The sequence below is a fragment of the Aegilops tauschii genome, chromosome 1 (assembly GCF_002575655.3).
Source record: "Aegilops tauschii subsp. strangulata cultivar AL8/78 chromosome 1, Aet v6.0, whole genome shotgun sequence".
Taxonomy (NCBI): domain Eukaryota; kingdom Viridiplantae; phylum Streptophyta; class Magnoliopsida; order Poales; family Poaceae; genus Aegilops; species Aegilops tauschii.
The window spans coordinates 472,236,212-472,247,154 of record NC_053035.3 but is presented as its reverse complement, the minus strand read 5'-3'; the positions used below and the strand labels follow the sequence as shown (position 1 = coordinate 472,247,154).

Below are 10,943 nucleotides of genomic sequence, written 5' to 3'. Positions count from 1 at the left end.
ACAGAAAGTTGCGGCACTGGAAAAGTGGTTTCGTGGCTCTCCCTGATGTTTTTAGTGTATAAGAGTATATATAGGCGAAAGAAGTATGTCGAGGGAGCTCCGTGGGGCCTACGAGGGTGGGGCGCGCTCTCCTGCCTCGTGGCCGCCTCGCGGAGTTCCAGACTTCAACTCCAAGTCTTCTGGATTGCGTTCGTTCCAAGAAAGATCCTCGCGAAGGTTTCATTCCGTTTGGATTCCGTTTGGTATTCCTTTTCTGCAAAACACTGAAATAGGCAAAAAAACAGAAACTGGCACTGGGCCTTCGGTTAATAGGTTAGTCCCAAAAATAATATAAAAGAGTATATTAAAGCCCATTAAACATCCAAAACAGATAATATAATAGCATGGAACAATCAAAAATTATAGATACGTTGGAGACATATCAAGCCCAGATTCCGCGAAATGGCTTGAGGCCATGAAATCTGAGATAGGATCCATGTATGAGAACAAAGTGTGGACTTTGGTGGACTTGCCCGATGATCGGCAAGCCATTAAGAATAAATCGATCTTCAAGAGGAAGACGGACGCTGATGGTAGTGATACTATCTACAAAGCTCGAATTGTCAAAAAAGGTTTTCGACAAGTTCAACGTGTTGACTATGATGAGATTTTCTCATTCGTAGTGATGCTTAAGTCTGTCTGAATCATGTTAGCAATTGACACATTTTATGAAATCTCACAAATGGATGTCAAAACAGTATTCCTTAATGGATGTCTTAAAGAAGAGTTGTATATGACGCAACCAGAAGGTTTTGTCGATCCAAAAGGTGCTAACAAAGTGTGCAAGCTCCAGCGATCCATTTATGGACTGGTGCAAGCATCTCAGAGTTGGAATATACGCTTTGATGAGTTGATCAAAGCATATAGTTCTATACAGACTTGCGGTGAAGCCTGTATTTATAAGAAAGTGAGTGAGAGCACTACAGCCTTTCAGAAATGATGTAGAATTTTCTGGAAAGCATAAAGGAGTGTTTGAAAGGAGTTTTTCAAAGAAACACCTCGGTGAAGCTGCTTACATATTGAGCATCAAGATAGATCAAGACGCTTGATAAGTTTTCTCAATGAGTACATACTTTGACAAGTTTTTGAAGTAGTTCAAAATGGAACAATCAAAGAAGCAGTTCTTGCCTGTGTTGCAAGGTGCGAAGTTGAGTAAGACTCGAAGCCCGACCACGGCAGAAGATAGAGAGAGAATGAAAGTCATTCCCTATGCCTCTGCCATAGGTTCTATAAAGTATGCCATGCTATGTACCAGACCTATTGTATACCCTGCCCTGAGTTTGGCAAGGGAGTACAATATTGATCTAGGAGTAGATCACTGGACAACGGTCAAAATTATCCTTAGAGACCTAAGGAGATTTCTCTCAGTTATGGAGGTGATAAAGAGTTCGTCGTAAAGAGTTACGTCGACTCAAGCTTTGACACCGATCTGGATGACTCTGAGTCTCGATCTTGATACATATTGAAAGTGGGAGCATTTAGCTAGAGTAGCTCCATGCAGAGCATTGTAGACACAAAAATTTGCAAAATACATACGGATCTGAATGTGGCAGACCCATTGACTAAACCTCTCTCGATCACAATCAAAACATGATCACACCTTAGTACTCTTTGGGTGTTAATCACATGGCGATGTGAACTAGATTACTGACTCTAGTAATGCCTTTGGGTGTTGATCACATAGCGATCACTACTGCAGGATGCTGCTAACGCGACACTACGATCAGAGACCCTACGACAAAACTGTGTGCGATGCAATAATCGCAAACGGTGGTGTAAAAAACCATAAAAAAAGGCGCAAAACGTTTGCGATGATAGATGCATCAAACACGGTTCAGATTTTAGTTGCGTGTGTGATTCAAGGCATACGCTTCTGTTCAATTAACTATTTTCGATGAGTAGGAACAAAAGAAACGGGCAGCCAGATGAAGGTGTGTCCGATGTACAGCAAACGGTTCACTTGGATGAACTGTTTGTGATTAGGAAACACAAAAGAAACGGTCAGCCAGATCAAGGTGTGTGCGATGTATAGCATACAGTTCACTCAGATGAACTGTTTGTGATTAGGCAACACAAAAGAAACGGTCAGCCAGATCAAGGTGTGTGCGATGTACGACATGCGGTTCACCCGGATGAACTGTTTGCGTTGAGACAAGAGAACATAAATGGTTCAATATAATAAATACCATAAATATTGGAAGGTTCAAATTCAAAGATTACAACGCCCAAATTCAACCATTGCAAGCTGCGTCATTTCTGAAAAGGGATCAGCCGCTGACAAGTCATGTATGGGTTTGACACAATGATTTCCAATTGCTTTGCCATATGTTCTTCCCATATGAAGTTTGGCATTTTTTGAGGCACTTCCATTCAACAGTACCAGCCGGCTCTGATGATCATACCATTGATCTTTCCTAATTAAATGCGTGTTCAACCTCAGTACACTCAGCACCTTTGCTCTAGCAAGAAAGAACCTAGCGAGTGTAATCTCCGGTGGGGTCCCTCGGTAGGAGTTCAAAGTAATATTTGAGAGATGCAGATCTAGGCATTCGATGTGATTGTCGTTATAAACATCATCCACCGGGCCTAATATGCACTGCAAAAGAAGAGAACGTGTTAGTGCCTACATGCAGTTTTGAACACTGCTACACGTCCATTTGGTTTGCAGGATTGGTAAAATGCACCAACGTGCCATCTTCGATTTGGCATGATTAACATGGGCATTTGATTACAATCTAGAAAGATGTAGCCTTCTTCACAAGAGGTTGGATTGGATGAAAATTTCCCTAAGAAAACTAGTACAGATGAATCCAAAGGAGAAATTCTTATGGACGATTGTAACCATATGAATGAAGCAACCAATATGGGGTGGGGGTGTATGTCCTAAAATCCTCCAAAATTCCTTCAGAAATAGTAGTACATTATCATTGTGAACTTGGGAAAAGGTGCAAAAAATTGAACTCCCTTATGGTTAACATTTAACAGGAAAGGAACATCACCTCGATATATAGCTTCTTCAGGCACAGAAAGCATCTCAGGCAACTGAAAACTTGGTCCAGGTTGGGGACGACAGATTCTAGTGCCAAGACCTTCACTGTGCCCAGAGTCTGGGTGAAGCTTCGCTGGATGACAGACGAACATACATCTTCAAAATTAGTTATAACATTGATATCAAGAAGGAGAGGTATATAAGGCGACTGTTGTACCTGAAAGTTGTAGTATTTAACAGACGAGTAGCCCACCACTTTCAATTTCGGCGCAGAAATGACATTGATTCTTGTAGGACCTTGTTGATCAACTACAAGTAATCTCTCAAGTGAAGGTGTGTCCTGGATGGCCATAGTGTGGTCCACCTTTTGTGATCTCTCGTTGCAGCACCAGCAACACACATAAATAGTGCGGAGAGTCTTGGAGGTGATGTGCAAGGTACTCGACCAATTCATCGCCTTAAGACGAAGGAACTCGAGTGTAGTACAGCCGTGGAGCAGGCGCTCCATGTCATCCTTTGGGATGCGGACGGCAACAAGTTCGAGGTGCTTCAGTCGTGGTAGAAAAAGAGCGGGCGCGTCATTAAGGGGGGGAATGGCAGTTCATGAACTTGGCGAGGCACAACGTGGGCGCGAAGCGGAGCACAGACGTTGGCATCAAGCTCATATGCCCATCATTATAACTTAGCTTCTCGAGCTGATCTATGGCGCGGGATCGGAACCACTCGTCAAGCTTGGCTCGCTCCTTGCCATTGGAATGGAACTTGACCGCGATAAGGCCTTTGATTGGGCCATGGTGACTGTCGAGGATCTGGGAGAACGCATCCAAGCTTTGGCGATAGCCATGGCAGAGCTTGTGGGTGTGGAGGAGGTCGACAGGGGTGCGGAGCCATAGGGTGCGCCACCGCTGGGTAACGGCGGCTGTCCTTGCCCGAATTCTGATTGGTAGGAAGGATATCATGACTATCAACATATCATCGGGGAGGTTGTTCATGAATTCTAGGCCTGCTGGAGTCGCTTCCGGTTCTTTCTCGACCCGCCTCCGCTTGTTGGCAGCCTCGTTCTCCACCTCGTCAGTGGGGACGGGAACCTTTGTCTCCATATTCACACCGTGCTCCAGTGCTTCAGCAGCCCTGGCGTCGCCACTCCCTCCGATGGGGCGCTTCGGCGGCATCCTCGTACACTGACGGCTTTGAGGACTCAGAGCGGCGTCGAGGATGCGGGCGGAGAGAGAGGAATTGTGTGTGTGGCGAGGATGGGTGGGTGCGGCCGCTCGGCGGCGCCATTAATATAGACCAGTGGGAGCGAGGCGGGCGGTGATCCAAGGCTGTCTCGCTCCCGGTGAGAACGACTGCTTAATCTCTAGTATGAATGAAATATATGCTTAATTACTGAATTTTAGTTGCAAAAAATAGATGGTGATATTGATTTTTAGCTGCATATTTTGACAAATCGCAGTGTCTCTTGGCTTAGCGCCGAAGTCTGGCTTTAATTTGCATACCGTAATCTGAACCGTTTGCGTTGAAGAGATGCACAGATCCTACGTTGAACAACTTGTACACTTCCCGGTGAGCCTGCGCACCGGACTGCGGTCGCACGCCTCCCGTTCAGTCAAGCAGCTGTCCACACAGCACCTCCTATAGCCATTAAAACCAAGACACATGGCGTCACGTGAATGGTTAACCGAACTGTGACGTCCGGATAATTAAACTACAATAATCCTCTACTAATGATGCCACATCACCACGATTACAAATGTTAGTTTCACGATGATTCAAATCTCGTTCGAATTCAAAATCAAAATCAAGTCAAACTATAAAAGTTTTCGAATATTTAAAACTAAAATGTTCTGGGTGTGAAAAATAACTGATAAGTAATAATAGTGGAGAAACCACATTTTTATAAAATAATTAAATGCACAAAACTAATTAAAACAATGGCTATAATATTTAACTAAATGCCTTTTGTATCTTATAAAATATTAAAATATTTTATTTTGGAGTAAAACCTTTTGTGGCAGTGAGTTAAATTATAATAATAATTTAGAAATCAAATCTATATTTTATAAGACTAAAATAAAGACAAAATAAAAGAAACAGAAAAGAACAGAAAAGGAAGAAGAAGAAAAGGCCCAACACCTACTGTGCCACTGGGCCTAGTGCCACAGTGCCCCGCAGCCCCGCGCGCACTGTAAGAGGCCCAGCCCACCTCCACCTCTCCTACTAGCTCTCGCTACAGTGGGAGCAGGAGATCGTGGCGGCCATCCACGCCTCAACGGCCGCCGTGTCGCCATGTCGGGCATCCAGTGCATCCCCGGGGGGGATAAGTTCGTCCCCTACCCCGTCGACAAACCCTAGCCCCTCACATCTCCCTCCTCGCGCCACCTCTTTTTTCCCTCGCGATGACCCGAGCCGCCGTCGCCGTAGCCTTCATCGCCCACGCGCTCTCTGTCGTCCTCGCGCCCCGCCGAGGTATCCAGCCGCTCCGCAGTGCTCGACTATGTCCTCCACACCAACGAATGCGACCCGGGAGCCATCACCGTGTCGGGATCGGGTTGTCTTCCTCCTCTGCATCGCCGTCATCATCGCCGGAAAACGTCGCCGTCGAGCCCTCCCCGAGCTCGTTGTGCACCTCTACAGACCCCTGTGAGCTCCCCGTCGACCCCCCTCCGCTTCCCCCTCGGTTACCCTCTGCTCCCGTCGCCGATTAATGTCGTACGCCACCATGGCCGAGCTCACTGGAGCTCGCGCTCACCGCGACCGTACGCGCTCATGGGCGCGCTCCCGCACGCTACGGCCGCCCTGCTCAGCCCTCCGCGCGCGACCCACCCTGCCCCCTGTCCACCGCGATCGACGCATCCCCTCGCCGCGCGCCTCGCCCCACTTGTAGTCGCCGCAGCCGAGCGGCCCCGCGCCCGTAGCAGCTGCTGCTCCTGCGCCGCTACCACTGCTGCGCTACTGCTGTTACTAGTTGCCGCCGTCCGTTTCCCCTTATCCACTTGCTTGATTTGGCCGTCCCAGGCGCCGTCGCCGCAAGGCCGAGCTCCGACCGCCGTCGGGCTCGTGCGTAGGCACCGCTCCAGCCATCCCCTGCCTTGGCCGCTTGCGCCATTAGATGCGCAGCTGCAAGCTAAACCCGTAGGCTCAAGCCACGCCTCAAATGGCCGCCGGAGGCTCCCGTTTGGTCGTCGCCGCCGCCGCTGTGCACCGCCGCCGGCCGTCGTTCGTACGGCCAAGTCCGGCCGCTCGCCCGCTCTGCCTACTGTGCTGCTGCTGCGTGCTGCTCGAAACTGCTACTGCTTCTTGATGCTGTGCTGCCGCTGCTGCTAATTACTACTGCTGCTGCCCTTGCGCTGCTGCTACCCATGCTACCGCTGCTCTACTGCAGTCGTTAGTTGCTGCTGATGCTGCTTGGCCATGGCCACCAGCGTCGTTCGTGTGTGCTTGTGCGTGAGCTTCACGTACAGCCACACAATGGCTAGCTAGTGCTACGCTATATGGGGCTGGGCCTAATTAGATTAGGATCTAATTACTGTTAATGCCATACTACTACTAATAGTCACTGACGTTGGCTCCCCCTGCCTAAAGAAAATAATTAAAATCATCTAATTGAAGTAAAGGCAATGACACGAGGGACCCATTGGCACTGTTCATATGTTGACCGGTCAACCTTTGACTGGGTCAACACAACCCCACTGGCCCCACTGTCATACAGGCGGGCTAGAGTAACACTAGGTAACAAAAGTTTATTCTATGGATAATTCGAATTATTAATAATTCTAGAATATTGTTGAAACTTTAGAAAATTAATATAAAATAATCTGTAACTCGGATGAAAATACTTTGTACATGAAAGTTGCTCAGAACGACGAGACGAATCCGAATACGCAGCCCGTTAGTCCACCACACATCCCTAGCATAGCAAACATGGAACTTTCCCCCTCCGGTCCGTTTGTCCGAAAACGCAGAACACCGGGAATACTTTCCCGGATGTTTTCCCCCTTCGCCGGTATCACCTATCCCTGCGTTAGATCACCCCTGGCACCGCGTATTGCCTTGTTATATTTTTGTGATGCCTTGTTTGCTCCGTATTTACTGTTTCTTCCCCCTCTTCTTGTCTGGTAGACCCCGAGTCTGGTGTCGATGCGATTGAGTACGACTATGTCACCGACGACCCCCAGTTCGACTACGGTGTTGACGACCCTTACTCCTTGCCAGAGCAACAGGCAAGCCACCCCCCCTTAATCACCAGATATCGCCTATTCCTTCTCTCTCCTGCTTGCATTAGAGTTGTGTAGCATGTTACTGCTTTCGGTTAATCCTATTCTGCTGCAAAGCCTGTCATTGTTGCTACAGTTGTTACCCTTACCTGCGATCCTAAATGCTTAGTATAGGATGCTAGTATTCTATCAGTGGCCCTACACTCTTGTTCGTCTGCCATGCTATACTACTGGGCCGTGATCACTTCGGGAGGTGATCACGGGCATATGCTATATACTTTATACTGTTACATTACTTCTGATACTGTTCGGAGATGGGGGCTGAAGGGGCAGGTGGCTCCATCCCGGTAGAGGTGGGCCTGGGTTCCCGACTGCCCCCGACTGTTACTTTGTGGTGGAGCGATAGGGCAGGTTGAGACCACCTAGGAGAGAGGTGGGCCTGGCCCTGGACGGCGTTCGCGAATACTTTAATTAACACGCTTAACGAGATCTTGGTATTTGATCTGAGTCTGGCCACTGGCCTATACGCACTAACCAACTACGCGGGGACATTTATGGGCACTCAACGTCGTGGTATCAGCCGAAGCCTTCTTGACGTCAGCGACTGAGCGGTGCGCGCCGGGTTGGACTTGAACGCCTGCTCTTGTATAAGGGAGGCTAGGTCTGCTCACCGGCCGCGTTCGCAACGTGCAGGTGTGCAATGGGCGATGGGCCCAGACCCCTGCACGCATAGGATTTAGACCGGCGTACTCACCTCTCAGTTGTGCCTAGGTGGGGCTGTGACGTGTTGATCTTCCGAGGCCGGGCACGACCCAGGAAAGTGTGTCCGGCCAAATGGGATCGAGCGTGTTGGGTAATGTGGTGCACCCCTGCAGGGAAGTTTATTTATTCGAATAGCCGTGATCTTCGGTAACAGGACAACTTGGAGTTGTACCTTGACCTTATGACACTACTGGAATAAGCTAATTTGCCATCTGCCAGCTCTTTGCCGTCTGCTAGCGGATGGCAAAGAAGGTCTTTGCCATCAGCTACCCAAAAGCAGACGGCAAAGAAATGGCAGACGGCAAAACAGGCCTTTGCCATCAGTCACTTCTTTGCCGTCAGCTGGCGGACGGCAAAGAATCTTTGCCGTCAGCTGGCGGACGGCAAAGAATCTTTGCCGTCAGCTGGCGGGCGGCAAAGAGAGAGGTGACCCCCCACTAACGAGCCGTTTACGGAAAAAACGCCCCCTCTTTGCCGTCTGCAAAGAGACAAAACAACGGACGGCAAACCAGATCCACACCCACCGCGCGTTATCTCTTCTCTCCCTCTCTCCCCCCTGCCCGTTATCTCTTCTCTCCCTCTCTCCCCTCCCCGACGCCCACCAGATCCGCACCCACCGCTGCCCCCGCCGCTCCTCGCTCTGCCGCCTCTTCTCCTCGCCGGCCGTCTCCGCGGCCTGCCTCCTCTTCGGCCTTGCCGGGTTCCTCGCCGCCGCGGTCTCCCTCTCCCGGGCGCCCGCCGAGGCTCTACTACGCCGTGGACGCGCTGCTCCGGTCGGGGCACGAGGACGTGTACGCCGCCGTCGAGCGGCCGCTCCAGCTCGCGCAGACCGCCGCCGTCCTCGAGGTACGCCGCCCGCTGGATCTTGCTTCTTTCTCTCAATCTGTTCAGTCCTGACTTCTGAGCCCTGCATCCTGCGTGTCCCATGCCAGATCCTCCACGGGCTCGTCGGGCTGGTGAGGTCGCCGGTGTCGGCCACGCTGCCGCAGATCGGGTCGCGCCTCTTCGTCACCTGGGGCATCCTCTGGAGCTTCCCCGAGGTGCGGTGTTCTTCTCTCTGAACATGGCGTCTTTCTCTGTTCTTCTTGCCGCGAGCATACCTGATGCTCTGTTTTCTTGTACGGCTCTGCAGACCAGGACACACATCCTGGTGAGCTCCTTGGTCATCAGCTGTTCCATCACCGAGGTATGTATGTATCCACCAATGAGTTCACTAAGATCATCATGCATGCTCCTTGTAAGCTAGAGATTACAGATCTTCAAATTAACTGTGTTATCAAGCCGCGAGGCGCCGCTGTTGCTGTTAGAATAACTGAAAATGTGCTCCTGAAATATGGATGATTTTAATATATTGATGTTGCTGTTCAAGGTTGAATTTCAAGATACTTGTGAGAGGAATTTCACACAAAATTGCTAGCTTAATTCACTATACTATAGCTTAATTCACTATACATTACACCAGGGGAGGTGTGTATCATCAGGGTAGTGCTGAGTCAACTAGAAGTCTGAGGCACTATCACTGCCTGCCAAGATATTTTTTTTCAATCATGCACTCTATTCTCTTAATATTAATTACAAATTAGAAGGATCGGGTTAACAATGCTCATGTACTAGAAAAGAACACTAGAAACTTGAATGGAAAGAACCTTCAAAGAAGAACACTAGAAACTACAAGGTCATGGCCTTCGTCGGGATCTTCACCGGGTTCGGCTCCGTCGGCCGCCGCCGCGCGCTCAGGCGGACGTGGCTCCCCTCCGATCGGCAGGGTGTCCTTTAGAATTGCTGCACTCTTCTCACTACTACTGATAAATAGTGATTAATTAGTTTCTTTCCTGAGTTCGAAGAATGATGCATGAAGTTGGACAATCTATTGTTCTGTATAGGGAATTTGTACATTTGCTTCTAGAGTTCTAGTGGTAAACGTGCCCAAGTTTTGTTGCTTGATGATTGTCGCAACTATTTTTTTATTTTGGTTTCTATCCAGTGATGATGTCGCTTAAGTGCTCTTGCAATTCTCATCATGTTCACTTTAGTGCAGGTTGGAGGAAGCTACTAGTCTGGCATTCAGATTTGTGATCGGCAAAAGCAATGACAAGTCTAAGATGGCAGCTCTTGAAAGAGAGGTTGAAGAATATGATGATTTTGTGCTTTTAGATCTTGATCTTATGTTTTAGGTTAGCATTCTTTAAGGCTGCCTATGCGTTGTTCGATTCTGATTTCTATGTTAAAGCTGATGATGACATTTACTTGAGACCAAGTTAGGGGTACATAAAACATACGGTGTACAAGTTGAGGGAACAAGAGCGCAATTCATACCATATGTTTTTTTGTATTTGCGAACGCTCACCTGGGCAATTATACTGTGTAGCACTCGTCGCTGCCTGCTTATTGTTTTGATTGCTCTCTTTTGATGAACGCATGTATGAGCCACAGTCCTTCCTACTTGGATCAGAATACTTCCTTCATGCATATGGGCCTATTTATACTACCAAGTGAAATGCTACATTTCTACTTCTAACCCATTCTCTCTTTCTTAGTGTTTTTGTTATGCAGGTTGGAAGAAAAGAAGAAGATCCGGAGAAGATCTTAGTAATAAGATAGTTTTTTAGGAAAATAGATATTTAGTTTAGATCATTCCTTGTAATATTTGTTGGATATGTGTTCATGGATATGTGTTGGATATATATGTGTTCATGACTATATATTGGTAACATGTGTTGGATATATATGTGTTCATGAGTATTGGTAATATGTGTTGGATATGCTATATTGGTCATATATATATATGTGTTTGATTTTCTGTGAAAATGAATTGATATAAGAAGAAACAGAATTAATGCCTATTTGGTCTCTTTGCCATCTGCCAACAGATGGCAAAGAGCCTGCAGCCTTTGCCGTCAGCTGGCGGACGGCAAAGGCTGCCGTTAGCCACCTAA

The 10,943-nt window shown here is 48.2% G+C and overlaps 1 protein-coding gene across 1 annotated transcript; it reads left to right on the top strand.

Moving 5' to 3' along the window:
* Positions 1–8,448: 8,448 nt before the first annotated feature.
* On the top strand, positions 8,449–10,731 carry LOC141039139 (uncharacterized; the record flags this gene model as incomplete). The annotated part of the gene is made up of 4 exons (XM_073506448.1): positions 8,449–8,853; positions 8,940–9,047; positions 9,140–9,193; positions 10,046–10,731. Coding segments are annotated over 4 exons (585 nt in total), but the record flags the coding sequence as incomplete, so codon positions are not given.
* Between the last annotated feature and the right edge of the window lie 212 nt (positions 10,732–10,943).